This window comes from Phalacrocorax carbo, chromosome 24 (genome assembly GCF_963921805.1).
Source record: "Phalacrocorax carbo chromosome 24, bPhaCar2.1, whole genome shotgun sequence".
In the NCBI taxonomy this organism is placed as follows: domain Eukaryota; kingdom Metazoa; phylum Chordata; class Aves; order Suliformes; family Phalacrocoracidae; genus Phalacrocorax; species Phalacrocorax carbo.
The window spans coordinates 267,418-285,705 of record NC_087536.1 but is presented as its reverse complement, the minus strand read 5'-3'; the positions used below and the strand labels follow the sequence as shown (position 1 = coordinate 285,705).

At 53.7% G+C, this 18,288-nt stretch overlaps 2 protein-coding genes across 10 annotated transcripts in view; one reads left to right on the top strand and one right to left on the bottom strand.

Moving 5' to 3' along the window:
• Nucleotides 1-659: 659 nt before the first annotated feature.
• On the bottom strand, nt 660-2,928 carry LOC104041833 (interleukin-1 receptor antagonist protein-like). Of its 2 annotated transcripts, XM_064472588.1 has the most exons (6): nt 2,790-2,928; nt 2,648-2,696; nt 2,377-2,566; nt 2,111-2,281; nt 1,272-1,417; nt 660-1,185 (listed from the first exon to the last, which is right to left on the bottom strand). In XM_064472588.1, exons 1-6 carry the CDS (start codon nt 2,828-2,830, stop codon nt 973-975), a joined length of 810 nt encoding a protein of 269 aa, XP_064328658.1. In that variant the 5' UTR covers nt 2,831-2,928; the 3' UTR covers nt 660-972. The 2 variants fall into 2 exon arrangements, with proteins under 2 accessions (XP_064328658.1, XP_064328657.1); XM_064472587.1 differs by having other exon boundaries at nt 2,377-2,696.
• An 8,237-nt stretch (nt 2,929-11,165) lies between these two features.
• OGDH (oxoglutarate dehydrogenase) overlaps nt 11,166-18,288 on the top strand; it is a 35,524-nt gene continuing 28,401 nt past the window's right edge. For 4 of the 8 annotated variants that reach the window (XM_064472669.1, XM_064472663.1, XM_064472670.1 and 1 more), the window contains exons 1-2: nt 11,166-11,266; nt 14,503-14,751. In XM_064472669.1, the coding sequence (XP_064328739.1) occupies nt 14,530-14,751 (222 nt within the window). In that variant the 5' untranslated portion in view covers nt 11,166-11,266; nt 14,503-14,529. Of the gene's footprint in view, nt 11,286-12,469; nt 12,642-14,502; nt 14,752-18,288 lie in introns of all 8 variants that reach the window. The other 4 variants (XM_064472664.1, XM_064472665.1, XM_064472666.1 and 1 more) reach the window with 4 other exon arrangements.

Genomic DNA, 18,288 nt, shown 5'->3' with positions numbered 1-18,288 from the left:
TAATCATTATTATCATTACCATTATTACTATTACTATTTTATTTTCAGTATTAAACTGTTCTTATCTCAACCCATGAATTTTCTTGCTTTTGCTCTTCTGATTTTCTCCCCCATCCCACTGGGGTGGGGGGAGTGAGCAAGTGGCTGCGTGGGGCTCCGGTGCTGTCTGGGGCTAAAACATGACACATGCCATGCTATGCAATGCCATGCCACACCACACCACGCCACACCATGCCATGACATGCAACGCCACACCATGTTGCACCATGCCAGTCCATGCCATGCCACACCACCTGATGTCATGCCATGCTACGGTCCACCACGCTCAGTGGTGGGTGGTGGCAGTGGCTGGGGCAGAGGTGGCAGCCCTGGGTGGCTGCCAGGGGTTGTGGGTGACCCTCACCCATGGAATGCCCACCCCAGCCACCTCCCCGGCTGTGGGCTGGGCATGGGGACGGGGTGGCCGAGGGTCCTGCATGGGGCCAGCCAAGCCCTGGGTTGTGGGGTGGCCCCTGGGCTGTGGGGTGGCCCACCACCCCCTGGGCTTTGAGCCTAGGCCTGGAAAGCCCCCAAAAGCAGCTGAAACAGCAGGATTTTCCCATCCATAAACCACCCCACATCATTTAACCCCTGTGAAAGCAATGAGCTGAGCAACACCATCCTGGGAAACCCTTTATTTCCACCTCCATCACTAACAAATACACCAACTCCTGATAACAAAACCACAAGATTTCCAATAAAATGTACAGAAGTTAAAAGCAAGAGGTGGACACAATAAATTAGTATAAAAACATGGGACAAACGCAATAAATATGTATAAATTGCAGTGTCTCAGGCCCATGGGGCCCAGAGCTCCTATTTCACCTGAAATAGATGGGGGGGATGGGGGTCCCAGCTAGGAGGGTTTGTACTTGGTACATACAGCCTGAAAACCGGTGACTGCCGGTTGGGTTGGGTTGGGAGCAGGGCTCCTCAGCGCCCACTCAGCTTGTAGGTAGCAATGTTGACCTGGTCAGGATGTTTGGTGATGCTAACAGGCTGCCGAGGCTGCAAGGAGTTGCAGATGAACCAGCCGGGGAAGGCGGCTGACTCGAAGCGGGTGGTGTCCTCATCTGGGCTGTCCAGGCGGTAGAAGATAAAGCGGGTCAGCTCCGTGCTCTCGATGTCCCTCCTGATGTCAGCTTCCTACAACCAAGGGGGTGAAATGAGGTTCAGGGTGGGATGGAGCCCCCAGCCCCAAGGGGATGAATCCAGCGGGACCCCCTGCTCACCTCCAGCTGAAGCATGGGCTCAGCACCACTCATCACGCATGACATGTAGAGTTGGTAGCCCTTGATGCCCAGTGCCACTGGCACCCTCCCAGTGCCCAAGCCACCATGTGGTGACCGGGGACGATACAGAGCAATGTTGAGCTTCACTGCAGAGAGAGGGATGGGTTAATGGGTGGTCAACCATGCCCTGGGGTACATCAAGCCCTGCATTGCAGCCAGGCGAGGGAGGGGATTGTCCCGCTCTGCTCCACGCTCATGTGGCCTCATCTCAATTGCTAGGAGCAGTTTTGGGCACCACAGGACATGAAGGGTACAAAGCTACTGGAGAGTGTCCAGAGGAACCCACGGAGTTGGGGAAGGGTTTAGAGGGGAAACCGTACGAGGAGCGGCTGGAGTCCCTGGGGTTGTTCAGCTGGAGCAGAGGAGGCCGAGGGCAGCCTCATGGCGCTCTGCAGCTCCCTCCCGAGGGCAGGAGGAGGGGCAGGGATGGTCTCTGCTCTCTGGTGACCAACGCCAGGCCCCGAGGGAATGGCAGGGAGATGTGCCAGGGGAGGGTTAGGCTGGGTATTAGGAGAAGGTCCTTCCCCCAGAGGGTGGTGGAGCCCTGGAACAGGCTCCCCAGGGAGGCATCACGGCACCAGCCTGGCGATATTCAGCGAGCCCTTGGACAAGGCCCTCAGAGACACGGTGTGAATTTGGGGTGTCCTGTGCAGGGACGGGAGCTGGGCTCGATGGTCCTTGTGGGTCCCTTCCAGCTCAGGGCATTCTGTGATTCTGTGATTCCTGGGTGGTCCCAGGGATGGGGATGGGGACATTGGGTCGGGACTGTGTCCCCTCACCTTTCTGACTGGCAGCGGGTCCCTGCAGGTGCAGGGCCACCAGCTGGGTGGGCGACTCCAGTACGAAGCACCTGTGGGCAATGTCGAGGATGTCGAAGGACTGGGAGCGGGTGTAGCGGTAGATGGGCGCCCCGGCATAGCTCTCCTCAACCCGCTGGAAGGGGACGGGCTCTGCAGGGAGGGAGATGGTCAGGAAGATGCTGATGCACCTGGGTCCAAGAGAATCTGCCAGCTGGGGTGACACCCCTGATACCACCCTCCCATACCGAAAATTTCATCCAAGAAGCCACCAAGGTCACCGTCGGCAAAGTCCTCATGCATCGGCTGCTCCAGGAGCTTGGTCACAGTCACCACACGGATGGCGGACTGCCAAAAGGTCCTGGCAGGGTGTTCATTGGTCACTGTCATCTGGATGCCCACCCCAGGCGATGTCACGTCCAAGTCCAGGTGGGGTTTCTGGAGAGGAAAGGGGATGTGGGGTGAGGGCCCAGCTTCACCATCATGGGGGTCTCGCCGTTCCCACCACCCCAGTGGTACCTTCTGCAGGCAGAGGCAGTCAGGGCCATAAAACGTCTCCTCGTTCAGGCTGAAAGGCAAAGGGAGATGGTGAAGCCAGGGCTACTATGGCACCAGGGCAGCATCATGTCCCCAGTGTCCCCTCTGGGATGGCCATGCTTACCTGCTGCTCTCCAGTGTGTCCAAATCAGGGACGAACGCCATCTCTGCTGCTGAAGGCAAAAACGAGGTCAGAGACCTACTAGTATCTGTCAAGTGCAACGACACTTGGCTGCGTGTCCTGCCTGTCCCACCTGCAGCGTCTCTTGGGTGCTCTCTGAGCCCGGCGCGAGCAGGTTTTCAAGAGCCACTGGAGGAAGTGCCGTCAGAGAGTGATTTCCAGCTTTCGCAATGTTCCCAGTTCCCTGCAAGACCGGGAGGACTGGGGGCCTGGCTGCACAGCTGAGTGACAGGCCGTGCGTGTGGCAGAGCAGGAGCAATGCACTGGGGTTGGTGTAGGGGGCAGAGAGCGGGGGCGATGCTCCGGGGCCGGTGTGTGGGGCACAGAGTAGGGGTGACGTTTGGGGTTAATGTGTGGGGCCGGTGCTCGTGTGCCAGACCTCTGGCAGCTGAGCTGACCCAGCTGGAACTTCCCCATCCCCTTCGAACCAGGGCTGTGACGATGACTACTTTCGTCAGGGCCAGGGACCGCAGCTGCCCCGGAAGCAGCTGGTGGTGCAAGCGCTGCCACTCTGCCATTTCGCCACAGCTACCTCCTGCGCAGCCCAGGCCTGCGGCACCATGGCCACTCTGTCCCCACCACCCCAATATCAGAGGGCACAGGACCCGACTCCCCCCTCGGTCCCTTTAGCCACCCTGGGGACGTGGCGTCTGGGGACACAGTACCTTTGAGGACACTCATTTTCATGACTCCGCAGCCAGTGCGGGGACGTGCGTGCCTGTGTTGCGTGGTCGCAAGTGTTGGGTTGTGCTCATTTCCTTTTTCACTTCTCCAAAGTGCTGGCCCAAAACCATACCCTGCTTTTCTCAGCTATGACTCAGCCTTCAGGAAATTGCCCGAAACTTCCTGGGGCACCTCCCGCCTGCCCAGCCTTGCTGCGCCCCCCGCCAGCTCAGCCTGGGGCAGGGCCCACTGCCCGTCGCCCACACCATGATGCTCCCAAAAGCTGGAGGTTCCCCAGGCCACGAGGTCCCCCATGCCAGGGTGTCATCCAAACCATGGTGAGGGTCCCCAGGCCATACTAGGTGTCCCCAGGTCATGGTTCCCAGGCTGATATCCCAAAGAAAATAGATTTTTCTTCTAAGTAATAACAATGACCCATGTGAGCTAGCAAAATAGAATTTCGTGGCCAGAGAAGGCAGCTGAGAGACTGGGAAGCATTTGCTTTGAGACTATATCCTTGAGGAGAGCTGAGAGACTGATAAAAGGGAACATTCCGCCTCAGAAGACACAGAAAGCTGGGTGATAAAGTGTATAGTCACGGCAGACAACTAATTGGGATGTTGATAAGAACTAAAACTGAGTGTCCTTTAGATGAACTATCCTCATTATAATACTAAAAATCACACCCATAGGCCAGAAAACTCAAATAAGCCCCTCACTCTCTGAGCATGCGTGATAAATTTAAAGGTCAAGTGAGAAAGAAACTACCCAGTTATTAGCAGAGGCATATGAGTACTGACTGTGACCAGCACATTTAACCATACAAACGCCTCGTAGTGTCTTGGTGCAGGGTGCTAGCTTTGTGGGTTACCACCTAGCACCTTAGTTTGCGTTTTACACAGCGGGCGAATGGACCCGCTTTTCAGGATAACAGCTTTGGCGACCCAGGCGGGGCTGCGCGGACAGCCTTGCCCGGACCGTCTCGCCGTGCCGATGAGAAGAAGCAACCGACTGGACTCCTGCGTGCACTGACCTGTTGATCAGGGGCTCCACCGGCTCCTCTCTCCTGCAGTCGGGCGGTGAGTGACACAGCGGTGCAATGCTATTCAGAGAGGTATTTTAAGGGGAAAAGGGGGGAAAAGTGAGATCTTAAGGAAGCAGCTGGAGGTGCTTTGGTATTTCCTCTGCATAAGACTCATCAGGAAAGGTATGCAGGAGCAGCAGCAGCGCGGTTTTGTTTCTACATGTTGTATCTGCATTTGGAATTCATGACGTAGGGAGAAAATCCCTCCCTCTGCATGGAATTCAGAAGCTGTTGTGTATGAAACATTGGTTTGTGTTTCGGTACTGAACTGGTTTCTACTGTTTCCAGGAAGGCTCCTCTTTGTTTTCCCTTAGGACACATCCTAAAGAATTGGAGTAAATTTGGAGGGGAGCCCATGACTAAAGATAAATTAAAATGGTATTGCAATCAATGGCGGCCACAATATCAGTTGGAAAATGGTGAAATATGGCTTGAAAAAGGGTCTTTGAAATATAACACTATATTATAGCTAATGTTGTTTTGTCAGAAAAATGAGAAATAGGATGAAATGCCACATGTTGATTTGTTCTTTACATTAAGAGATGACTGGGATAATAGAAAGAAATGTGGTCTGGTGGATTTGAAACACCAGGATGGAATATATTCTTTAACTGAGAAAAGGGAAAAAAGGAAAAAGAGAGTTTCTGCTATACTGGCTGTAAGACAAAAAGAAAAAAAAAGAGGTTGGAGGATATGGAGGAAGGTACTTGGCTCTTGGTAACCCCTCGGAAACAATTCGGATTGGCGTCCGTAAGTGAGGAGCATCATAAACCTGCTCAATTGACTTACAGCTGGGGTGTTGAAAAACACATATATCACACTAATTGTTGCTTGGCCCTGTGTGTCAGACAAGTAAAACATCTGTAAGATGATAACATAAGCCTTGGACAGATTTAGAGGCAGCCTATTGAACACGCCTGAGATTCCTGCCCTGCCATGGGAAAGATCATAGCACAGCGGTAAATTACGCCTGTGCGACTCCCTGAAATATGGGCGAACAGGGAGGGTTTGGTGATCCCCTCGGAAGGACGGAGCTCCGCAGTGCCTGCGCCCCCGCTTGTGTGCCTCTGCCCGGGGCTGCTTCGGGGATCCCCCAGGTGGTGATGTAACGAGAACAAATTTACTCTTTGCGTTTCAACCATTGTGTTGCGACTGTCCTGCCTGTGGTGGCGCAGTCGGCGGGATCCAGAAACACCCCAGCACGGCTGGAAAATGCCAGGGACTGGGGAGGCCACAGTGGCGACTCCCCGTATTCCGGGATGGCCCAGTACGGAGCACTGGACCCCGCGGCCACTTTCCTGGCTACATTGGCTCCACCAGCAGCATGGCCTGAAATAGATGACAGCGGAGGTTACTGCTCCCAGACAATCGAAACGGCTGTGCATGGGCTGCCATGGAAAACGGCATCGGATTCTTCGCGCAAGTTAGTGGGGAGATTGGGATGGTTCTTAGTTACTGTTGGCTGTGAAGCTGTTGCGTTACAGAGTAAAATAAGAGAACTGGAAAAGGAAGGCGGGACTTCACAAGATGCAAAGGCGGTCACACAGGAAGTAACTGCTATTCAAGCAGAGTGGTGCCTGACAGGTTTGATTGGAATGTGCTAGATTGAATTTATAGCTGATATTGCTGTTCAGCTATTAGTGGGCAGGCTTCTCTGCCGGCTGTGGGGCTCGCTTGCCTCACTGTATGGTAGAGTTTAGTGCTCGTTAGTGGCTGCTTTTTGCTTTCACTGCTTGCTGTACCACTGATCATCTGACTGCTGTGCCGGGGAACAGTTTGGTAACAGTGATGGCTCGTGTGTGGGTTACGGGATCCAATCGGACAGGGCAGCAGTAATGAGGAGTATCAAAACGCAGTTTTTGAGAGGAGCGCCTGCCTCACTAAAGCCCTTGATTGTACCAGAGGCAGCAGGTAACGCAGGCGCCCTAGCAAATACCCTGAGGGAAATGGGGGCTGTAATTTCGGGAGCATCTGTTCAGGTGGTGAATAAAGGAAAGCCGGCAAAACCGAAAGGAGTTACGGCACGAGGAGTCAAATGTGGAATGATCTTTGTACAAGCTGGTGTCCCACAATCAGAAATATATGGGATGATAACTAGTTGTAAGCGACCTTTAAGTGAGACTAAGGTAAGCATTGTTGGTGTTACAGGGAAAAGAACGTTGAGGCCATTTTCACAGGCTATGGAGCTCACAGCTGGGGACACTAAATTAACACATGAACTCCTCTATATGCCAGAATTTCCTTTCCCATTACTTAGATGGGGTTTACTCTGTAAATTAAATGCACAATTAACCTTCTCTGAAGATTCTGTCCTGTTACATATTCCCTCAGAGAACACATGGAGAGCCCAGATATGCCTGCTGACTGAGAAGGATCCTGCAGAAGGAGATATTGCAGACGAGGTATCAGATGCGGTAATACCCATGGTGTGGTCATCGGGAATGCCAGGATGGGCCAAGAATGTGACTCTGATAAAGACTGAACTAAAACCGGGAACTCAACCAGTAAGAAAGAAACAATACCCTATTAAACTGGAAGCCCAGAAGGGATTAGAATTCCTTTTTAGAACAGGGACAATTAAGGGACTGTCAGTCAGAATAGAAGAGAAAATTAATGGAAGCCCCTGCCTTGGGGGTCCCGAATCTGAGAAAATGCTTTCAGTTATAAGTACACGAAAGATGACAAGTGGCATTGGGAGTGCTGACACAAAAGCTGGGGAGCTGGAAGGGACCCGTGGGATACTTTTCCAAATGACTAGATGAGGTCAGTAAAGGCTGGCCTGCCTGCTTGAGGGCAGCAGCGGCCACTGTAGCCTTAATCGAGGAATCTCGGAAACTGACAATGGGCCAACCGATTACTGTGCTTGTACCTCATGCTGTATCGTCTCTCCTTGAAAACAAGGGACACCACTGGATTTCCCTGAATAGGTTAGTGAGATATCAAGCCGTATTACTAGAACAAGATGATGTCATGCTTCCTCTAACCTCTACCTTAAATCCTGCCACTTTACTCCCAGTTTCTGAGTCTGATGAATTACAGCATGACTGACTAACCACCATTGAGCAAGTGTATTCCAGCAGAGCAGATTTACAGGACAAGCCTCTGCCCGACATGGAAGTGAAACTTTTCACCGATGGTAGCAGCTACCTGCTGGAAGGAAACGCAGAGCTGGATACACGGTGGTAACAAATACCCAGACACCAGAAACCAGAGCACTGCCTGGTAATACATCTGCTCCAAGGGTGGAGTGCATAGCACTGACTCGAGCTTTCGAACTGAGTCGTGAGAAAGGAGTTAATCTATATACTGATTCCAAGTATGCATTTGGAGTGGTACCTGCACAGGGGGCAATTTGGGAAGAAAGAGGATTATTAAAGTCACAAGGGGCTCCAATAAAATATGGAACAGAAATTATGAGACTTCTGCAAGTAGTTCTCCAACCAAAGGAGGCTGCAATAATACATTGTAAAGCTCACCAAAAGGGAAATAATGAAATTGTGAAAGGTAATTGAAAAACAGATATGTTAGCTAAAGAGGTAGCCCTGAAGGAACCAAAATTTGAAGGAGCCTTAATTCCAGGATCTCATTTAGAATTATCACCACCAAAATATGCTGAGAAAGAAAACCAGTTAGCAGAACAATTGGATTGCTCCAAAAATGATCAAGGTGGGTGGGTGATGCCACTGAAACAATTATTGGTTCCTCAGAAAATGATGGAAATATTTCTTACGAGGCTGCACCAAGAAGAACATACAGCAGCAGATGCGCTGATATTAACTGCTAAGAGAAGCTTTTTGGGCCCAAGATGCAAACTATTGTAGTGAAAAGATGTACTTTCTGTTGTGCTAATAACCCCAAAATTGGGAAGAAGATAATGGAGCACTTGTAAGACAAGGAATAACTGGCGTATAGACGAGGAATACTGGCAGATAGACTTTTCACTTACCTAGATGCAATCAGCAAAAATATTTATTGGTATTAGTACATACTTTCTCTGGTTGGCCAGAGGCTTTCCTGTGTCACACAAAGAAAGCTAGAGAAGTGCTCAGGATTTTATTGAAAGAAATTATTCCTAGATTTGGTATTCCAGAGGGAATCTCTGAGATTTTTCTTTGTACAAAAATGAAATGAAGAAAAAACCTCTGCTCTGTGTGTAGTTTGGTGTTTTCCACACTGGGCAAACGAACCTACTTTTCAGGATAACAAGACCATATGAGGGGTCCCCAGGCCATGGTGGGGTCCCCAGGCCATACTGGGGTTCCCCAGGCAATACTGGGGGTCCCAAGGCCAGGGTGTGTGTTCCAGAGTATACTAGGGGTCCCCAGGCTATGGTGGGGGCCTGTTGCGTTAATGGTAGGAGTTTGAGGAGTGGCTAGGGAGAGACCCTACCGTTGAGTCACAGGGTTCAGACAGGACCCCCTTGCTTTCTAAACTTCTCAGAGAGGAGTCTAGGTGCAGCTAAGTCCAGTCTTAGTCTCAGACTTGGTCAATGGTTTATTTTCTAAGGGTTGTAGATGTAACCACTCATCGGAGTATTTGTTGTTAGTAACCAATTTGCCAGATGCCCCAGCCGGTGGCGTTCAGTGAGAATGATCACAGCTAGGTTAATGAATAGGACAATTTATTAAAGCAACAGACACAGAGGTTCTTTGGATTACTGGTGATAAGATTGATGGTTACAAGGCACACAAAAATACTAAGATGAGTAATGCTGCTAGGCTGCAAATGCATTAAACAAATATGAAGCATTGGAGATTTAAAGTGAAGCTATAGGGAGGTTTCTAAGTTTTCCCAGGGAAACATTTGGTATAACCAGATGTTTTGATCTTACCCAAAGGTGTCCCAGTGGGGGGGAAAGGAGGCTCAGCCCATCAACTGGTCCCAGAAGTCAGAGTGGTTCGCGATGGTATTGTCCCCAACACCCTCTTTCTCTTCACACATTTTGTACTATTTTTTATCTTTCAGGTGGAACTTGAGTGGCTCTAGTCATATATACCTTTATTATGATTGGTGTAGAATTTCCTCACTTTGCTTTTAAAAGGATAGACTAGAAGAAATTCCAAGCGCATGCCCAGTGAGGGGTGGTCACACCTGAGAGGCGGGTAACTTTTGGGATGGAGGTGTGTTTTGGTATTATAATGATATTAAAATGAGCAAAGTTCACTGAAAGGACAGCATTTCGTCAGAAGTATGACGGACTGTTGGCTCAGGGTAGCAAATACGCAGCGCACCAGCTCCAGGGTACCTCGAGTTCCCATTTATCACAGAGCCTGGCTGCGATGCCTCCACACCGCTCCACCCTCCGGGCAACTCCTCTTAGAGTCAGGACGCCAAGTTCTCCTGGCATTGCCGACATCTGTGGTTACTGGGGAACTTCCATAGAATGGATTCCTCACATAGCAGCTGCACTTCACCTGGCAGCTTCTTCAGGGCTGTACCTTTTCTAAAATCGTGTTTAATTTCTAAGTAACCTCCAGCGATTATTCCACAGAGCCCCAGGACATACTAGGGGTCCCCAGGCCATTCAAGGGGTCCCCAGGCCATACTGGGGTCCCCAGGCCATGCTAGGGGTCCCCAGGCCATACTGGGGTTCCACAGGCAATCCTGGGGGCCCCAGGCTGTGGTGGGGGACCCTGGCCATTGTGGGGGTCCCCAGGCCATACTGGGGGTCCCCAGGCCATACTGAGCTTCCTCAGGCAATACTAGTGGTCCTGAGGCCGTGGTGGGTGTCCAAGGCTATACTAGGTTCCCAGGTGATGTTAGGGTCCCCAAGGCATTGTGAGGGTCCCCAGTAAATACTAGGGATCCCCAAGACATAGCATGGTCCCCAGGCCACACTGGGGGTCCCAAGGATGTCGTGGGTGTCCCTGGGCTGTGGTGGGGTCTCCAGCCATACTGGGGGGTCCTGTCCATGGTGGAGGTCCCCAGGCCATACTAGGGGTCCCGAGGCAATAGTGGGGCTACCAGGCCATGGTGGGGGTCCCCGGGCCATACTAGGTGTCCCCAGGACCTGGTGGGATCCCCAAGCCATACTAGGGGTCCCCAGGCCCTGGTGGGGGTCCTGAGGCCATATGAGGGGCCCCAGGCCATACTGGAGGTCACCAGGCTGTGCTGAGGTCCCCAGGGCATACTGGGGGTCCCTGGCCATGGCGGGGGTCCCCAGGACATACTGGGGGTACCCAGGCCTTGGTGGGTGTCCCAAGTTATGCTGGGGTCCCCAGGCCGTGGTGGGTGTACTCAATCTGTGGTGGGGGTCTGCAGACCATGGTGGGGGTCCCCAGGCCATACTAGGGGTACCCCAGCTCTGGTGAGGTCCCGAGGCTGTGGCAGGTTCTCTAGGCCATACCGGCGGTCCCCAGGCCACACCGGGGGTCTCCAGGCCGTGGCGCCGAGGCCGGAGGCGGGGCCCCGCCCGGTAACCACGGCAACCGCCCCTCCCTCGCCCGCTCCTCCCAAGCCCCGCCCCAAGTCCTGTACCCGCCTCTGGAGACCCGCTCCGCCCGGCGCGCGGAGGCGGTGGCGCAGGCGCGTTGGGCGGGGCTGTGAGGGGGCGTGGTGGCGGGCGGTGGGGCGTGGCGACGCGGTGACGCAGCGGGCGGGGCGGGGCGCAGCCGGCGGTTGGGGCCGCTGTCAGAGTCGGGGCCACGAGCGGGGCGGACGGACGTGCCGGTGGGTCTCGTGGCGGGGCTGAGGTGGGCAGCGGGGCCGGGGCGGGGCCGGGCGGGCAGGGGCGAGGGCCGGGGCGGGGCGGGGGGCGCGCGCGCGGGCGGGCGATGGGGGGGGGCCGCAGCCGCACCTCGGTGTCCTTGGCGCCGCCGCCCGGGCGCCTCGGGGCGGGGGGGGGGGGCGGGATTGCTGCTAGAAGGGCAGCCCTGCGCGGCCAATGAGATGGCGGCTCGGAGCCTCACGCCGCTCCGATAGGCCGCGAGGGTCGCAAACCCCGGCTGGCGGCGGCGGGCGCTGATTGGCGGACGCCGAGCGGAGGCGGCCCCGGCGCCCGCGCGCGTCTGTGTGTGTCTGGGGGGGCCGGGCCGCGCCCCCTTCCCGCGCCCCCTTCCCGCGCCCCCTTCCCGCCCAGCCCGCACGTGGGGCGCGCCGGGAACCCCGGGATCCCCCGGCCCCCCGCCCGCCCCGGCGGGTGGGTCCCTCGCTCCGGCCCGGGGCGGCCTCGGAGGGCAAGAGCACGCGGGGGGGGTCACCGGTGTCCCCCCGCCCCGGAGGGGGTCAGCGCCTGCCTGCGGCTGCTCGGGGCCTTCGGCGGGCGCGGCCCGGCAGCGGCTGGTGCTGGAGTAGCGGGGCCGGGACCCCGCGGCCCTGGGACGGCCCCGGCCCCGCCGCTGCCTTACCGCCGAATTTGTTCTGGTTTTAACCGCCCCCCCCCCCCCAAAAAAAAAAAAAAGCGCAGTTCCCGGCTAACCGCCTTCTGGGCGGGTGTCACAGATTCCGGCTGACAGAGGTCGAATTTAGTACCTTAATCTGCTTAACGGTACGCTCTCCCAGCCGTTAATCTATTATGAATATTTGTGCTGTTTGACCTCGCAGTGAAATTTGGGTTGTGTTGCCACCAGGCCCCAGCTGACAAGCCCGGGCTGCCTCTCCTTAACGCCTCTTCTGCTGTAACTCAGTGCGTGAACTTTGTGTTCATGTGTGACCCCTGTATCGGTTATCTTGGGCTCAGTTTCCTACGTCCTTGTTCCCGGTCATCGTGCGCTATTTCGATTTACCTCGGAACCATCCCTGCTCTGAGGTTGCCCGGCGCCACAGCACGGGCTCCGGCGCCGCTGGGAAGCCAACCCGTTCTTCGAGAGGCCCTCAAAGATCGCCTGGTTCTGCTCATTTTGGGTCAAACCCTGGCATTAACCCTGCTTTTTTTCAGAGAGGTCACTGGGACGCTGCCGAGTGCAGCACAGAAACCGGACACCAAAGCCGGAGACGCCGCTGCTGCTTTCATCCTAAAGCTTTTCCCCTGCTGCGTGCGTGTTTGTGCACCCGATTCAGTCGGCTCTCTAAAATTTCTGCATGTGTTGTCCTGCTTAAATCTGAGGAGGGTAAGCTGGGAAAACACCTGGTGCTGCCCCGCTTGCTGTCCTGCGCCTGCCTGCCATTTCTTGCCTGTTATGGTCTTGGTTTGAGTGCGGGCAGAAATGAGCAAGCAGGGTGGAAAGGATGAGAGGTCTTCCCTTTTCCCCTTGCGTAAATCTGTAAAACGCTTCGGCTGAATTAGAGCGATCCCAGATCTTCCTCAGGCTCTTTGGACCAAAATCCTGTGTTTTGAGGCAGGAAGCGTAGCCGCTGCCGTGCCGAGCAGTCAGAACTGGATCCAGCAATGCAAATCTGGAAGCCTGGCAGATGAAATGCCAGTAATGAAGGTGTATTTTTTTTTCTCCAGTCCACTGTGAAACTTAATTTCAACCTGGTGAATGTGCGATAGCTGCTTTGACATCGGGCTGCTGCTCGTTAAACTGGTCGGGGATATGGACACCAGCCAGTTGGGTCACCTCTAGCCCTGGGTCCTGCCTCTTGCAAGAGGAGCTGGGTTGAAAGGGCGGCTCCAAGAAGACCTGCTTCCAAGTGGCAGTGCTTCCTCAAGATGCTTGTGCTCCAGCGCTTTCCCTTGGGCTGCGGCTGTCAGTCGGGTGTGTGTAAAGAGGAGCATTGTTAACCCCAGGCCTCCCCTGACACGCGGGGCTGCGCCCTATCAAGAGCTGCAAGGTGGAGGTTGCTGGGGGACCTCTGAGAGGTCCTGTGCCGGCTCCGTATTGCTTTTCTGGGCTCTCTTGGCAGGGGAGAGCCCATCTCAGGGTCTTCCAACTGCATTGGCCTTCTTGGGCATGAGCTTTTAAGAAGCAGCGCTGAAGTGGTCTGTGCTGGAGCCCACATCCCAAGTGCTTTGTGCCACCATACCTCTACCTTGCAAGGGGTCTTCCTGTAGGCGGTTTCTTTCCCAGCTTTATTGTGGTGCGTGTAACGCAAACTGGTGAGAAGAAAACCTTGGCCAAACAGAGTAGTCGTGGGGTGAGTAATGCAGCAAAAATTGAAGCCAAGACCCTTTACATGGGAGAGAGACTGATGGAAAAAACTTCCGTACTGGGTTGGCGTAACAAGAGTTGTCCTCCTGTGGCTTGCGCAGACCTGGAGGAGCGTGCCCCGCTAGACTGGATCAGCTTGACCTGAAGGAAAATGTGATTTTTGGTGTTAAAATCCAGCTAGTAACAACTCTTTTTCCAGCACCCTTCTGAGCATGGTGCTTGAAATTGCTTTTCTTTAAACTTGTACGGCTGAGTGCAGTTCTGCAAATGGGAGATTGAAGAGCCAAAGTGTCCAGCTCCTGCTGGAACCTGAGTTTTGTAGAGAGGATTTTCCTGTTTAAAACAAAGACAATTCTTGGAGGAAAAATCAGAAAAATCAAAAGACATCAAAGAATAGTTTATGGACTTATTAATGGAAAATGAGTAGATGATGTTGGCTAGGAACTAAAGAGGAAAGCACTGGGGGAACCCGATACCTTATACTGTTAATCCGGGCTACGCTTCACTACCCAACATTGCGTATTTTGTACGAAGGTGGTGATACAAAAAGGTGCGCGTGGCTTTGACGTGCAGCGGCTTGTTTGAGGCTGGTATTGGGCACCCCAGCGAGTGGCTCTGCTTTTCACCGTCGTGCCAGGGGAGGTGGTGGTGCTGTGCTGGCAGGGGTGGGGGAGGCAGCCCCGGCTGCGCCCAGCATCTTGAGTGAAAATGCGTTTCCCAGCGACTGGGGACTCAGCCATGGGACGGGGTGGGTGGATTAATCTGAACTAAAAACTGATCCGAAGCTCAGTTCTCCGTGCTCGGGGCGGAGTGGGGATGGTCTCTGCTCTGCGCTCTCCTGCAAAAATTTTTAACCCACTTTTCCCTTCTCCCCTGACAGGAACTTGTGTGAGGCGACAGAACAAACATGCTTAACTTAAGGACTTGTGTGGCAAAGCTGAGGCCGTTGACGGCCTCGCAGACTGTAAAGACAATTTCCCAACACAGGCCGGCAGCACCCAGGACGTTTCAACAGATCAGGTGCTACAGTGCACCAGTGGCTGCTGAGCCTTTTTTGAGCGGGACTAGTTCAAACTACGTGGAGGAAATGTATTATGCTTGGCTGGAAAATCCCAAAAGTGTACATAAGGTAAGGAGCAACCTCGCCAGGAATTCGCCTTCGCTTCTCTCTCTGTGTGTCTGGGCAGTGGGTTCAGGTAAGTGCACGTGCCTCAAGGATTGAATCCAGCTGGAGGGGCCAGGCAGTTACGGATGGTCCTTCTGCCTCGCTTTGCACGAAAGAAACACCAGTGGTTCCTTGAGCAAGAGCCAAGAGGAGTTTCTCTGTTGAAGAGGGAACGCCGTGGGCTTGTGGGACGCGGGCAGCACCCTGGATCGCAAGCGGATACAAGGAATGACTTCTCCTGGGAATCCACCTTTAACAAGCTCCCAATGCTTTATTTTTTCCATCTCTGATGGCTCATCAGGAGGGTTCATTCTGGAGCGGAGGATGTGGGGGAGGCCGGGAGGGTATGCTCTACGTCGTGGCTGGTTTCCTTTTTGCTTCAGGCATGGGTGGTGTTACGTGTTGGGTAGATGGGCTTTGCTAAGCTTGGCTCTGAGCTTGTGTGCATAAAGCCAGGCTGCTGATCTGCAGCCTGGGGAGGGGGACTGGCTCTGGTGGCCAAAGGAATTGCCACGAGCTTCTCCCAGACTTAAAATTGGGAAAGCAACCCAGCCGTGGGCAGTATGCGCAGAGGTCTGTCTTGATCTGAGTTACTGAAGCTCCACCAGCGAGGAGAAGGCTGGCTCTTTAAGCCCAGTAGGTGAGGGCTTAGCTGGGAAGAGGATTTCTGAAACCCGACTGCATTCCCCATCCCTAGTGTTTCACAAGTAAAATGTTCCTTTAGTGACTAAGTGTCAGCAGGGGATTTTTAAGACAGTTTCATACATGTCCTGATGTAGAGCAGGGCTCTGTTCACATGTATATTTATTATTCGGTAGCACATGAGCAGTCTGCAAACCAGAACATGATGGTTAAATGAGCAGTCGAGGGTGAGTAAGGAATCTCATGCTCCAATGCTTGCATCAGTGTTGAGCTTGTTTTTGATGGCACGGATCCCACGCACCCAAAACGCATGGTAAGGGCGCTGTAAAGGTCTTAAGGTAGGATCAAAGCTGGATTTTCACAAACAATGTTGACTTTATGCTTCTTTCGAGGCAAACGGGTGGCTGAGCCAAGGAATTCAGACTCGGAAAGCACGAAATATGCTGATTTGGGCTGTGCCCTTTGTCAAATAGTGACTTGAAAGCTACCTGAGCACTTGCACGTGGTGCAACCTGGTCCTTCAGAGGCGGGATATGGAATTAAAAGCCGTGAATCTAAATGCTGTAGGCTCATTTTAAAACAAGTGAGGGTGACACCATGCTTGTCCCAGTGACAGGCACAGTTGTGTCTTTGGCAGAGTCTTCACGATTTGATACTGGCTCTTTGATCTACAGACCCTGCTCGGTCTTGAATGTTGCTCTGAGCAGATGTGAGAGTAAACATCAAGACTAACTGGGGCAGCTGGCTGGGAAGAGTATTTGGGTTCTGAGACCAGACCTCTGGGTATCTTCTGGTCTTGTCTCCTCTTTAATGTAGCCCCTGTAGCTTCATTAGCTTGTCTATAGGTAGGCAGTGCACGCGGTGCTGTACAGGAGTCCTCATGCATGCTTGGCTGAAGAAATTGGAGGGGAGTTCAGGTTGGAAGGAGCTTCTACCCAGGTGTGGTTGGCTTGGAGGTGACATCTAGCTTCATGGCTAGATCAGGTGACTCGGGGCCTCGTGTGGTCAAGTTTTGATCACCTACAAGGCAGGAGCCTGCCCCCCCCGCCCGGCCCCCAGTCCAATGTTTATGGTGAAGAATTGCAAGTGTGTATTAGCCACCCCTGGAAATCAGTGTCCCTTGAAGTACTTTTAAGTGCTTAGAGAGCAGTGCAGGAGTTGCAATAAGATTTTGCCTCCAGCATGGCTGGGATTGGTTTGTGGCAGTAGGAAAATCGGTGTGAAATGAAACAGGGTCTTATTGTTGCCAGAAAGTGAACCTGACAGATGTCAGTATTGTAAAAAGAAGGTCTTAGGGAATGCTTTTTAACCAAAACCAAGCTGGCATCCTGCTTAGCAGAAAGGTGTTTGGACCAGGGGGGTTGGACTTAGATGGTCTTTGAAAGTCCCTTCCATCCCAAACCATTCTGCAATCCTATGAAATCCAGCTCCAGGTCACAGAAGTTCTGGTGGGGCTGATACCTGAGGTTTGACGTTGGCTTTGCTGTTGCTCCCTGACTCACTTGTCCCTCGTCCTTGACTCATCTCTCCTGGGTGGGTCCCACATCATTCCAGTGACCCCTTTACCAAGGTCCCTTCCCAGCTCCTAGCTTTGCCCCTTTCCCCTCTCCACACTTTCATGGCTCACCCTGTCCCCTCCGGGATGCTGAGCTGCTGCGGTGGGATCGGGGTCACAGCCGTCCCTGGTCTCAGCTCGCAAGTGGTCCCCGTCAGCCTCTCCAGCGCGGCAGTGGAGCGTGTCATCCCCTGATAAGTGCTGGCCTCCATCCCATTAGACACAGGGTCAGATCTGAGGATAGAGTTCCCAAAAACAGCTGGGCTGTCGCACAGGCCTGGCTGTGGCTTATCTGTTCCCTGCATGGAACGGGGGCTGGCTGCACCTCACCGTGCTGCCTTTAGCTGGTGAGGGCGAGACCTTCAGCCAGGCAAGAGCTGGGGTGTCTTTGCTGCTGTCACCAAAAACCTGTGAGGACTCCAGCTGGCACGGCTGTCCTGGCTGAGCACAATGAATTCACTTGCTTTGTGCAGACACTGGTGGCTTAAACTGCAGAAAATGCTTAAGTGTTTGTTTAGAATAGGGAAGTCTGTGAAAAACAAACAAACCAACCAACCCAAAACCCCAATAAGCTATTTCAGGCTTTTTTATCCTGTGTGTAGTCCTTCAGCTGAACTCGTTTCTGAGTCTGATGGGCAAAGAAGAGCAGAGCTGGGGAAAGAGGAGGCGAGGGTGCGGGGATTGGTGCCGGTGGGCTGCCACAGGGTCAGTGCTGCTTTCTTCTGGGACCTCTTCCCAAGGGAGCGGGGACGCCCTCCTCCTGCCCCACATGGTCTGGCGGCTCTTTGCCAGCTCGGGCATGGTGCTGGCTACTAGCAATGCTTGGCACAGCCCATGCCGTCTCCCCAGGACCCCGAGCAACTTGCTTGCTTCAGGGCAGGTGGCCAGAGAGCTTCGGCTGCAGGTGGATGATACCTGCAGTCACATATCTGCGACAAGTTTAGCCTTCTTAACCAGGAGCCCCTGCATTCAGGTTGAACTGGTGTGGAGGGATACAGCTCTCCATTTTAACATGGGTTCTTATTGTGCCAGTGTTTTGATTTTTTTAATATTGAAAGTGGTTATATGGCAACGCGTGTAGCCCGTGCAGCGTAACGCCAGCTTCGCTGACATGACAGCAGGAACCCACAGCCTCGAGCGAGGCCGGAGCCCTGCGCCTGGCCCGGGGGGTGCCTTTGGCTGCGTCCTTTGCGCTCGTGCTCCCAAATAGGGGCCCAGGCTGAATTTCTAGGAGCCTCACTTGAGAGTTTGAAATGCTTGCATTTCATTCCCCATCTCCAGAAGTGTGTACCCTGGAGAACTGC

Excerpts from the sequence above, each read along its gene's own strand:
- LOC104041833 (XM_064472587.1), bottom strand. The coding sequence starts at position 2,830 with ATGGCGTTCGTCCCTGATTTGGACACACTGGAGAGCAGCAG. Across the intron at positions 2,282-2,376 it reads CTTCTTGGATGAAATTTTCG|AGCCCGTCCCCTTCCAGCGG; the intron begins GTATGGGAGGGT and ends CCCTCCCTGCAG. Across the intron at positions 1,186-1,271 it reads AGCCCATGCTTCAGCTGGAG|GAAGCTGACATCAGGAGGGA; the intron begins GTGAGCAGGGGG and ends CCTTGGTTGTAG.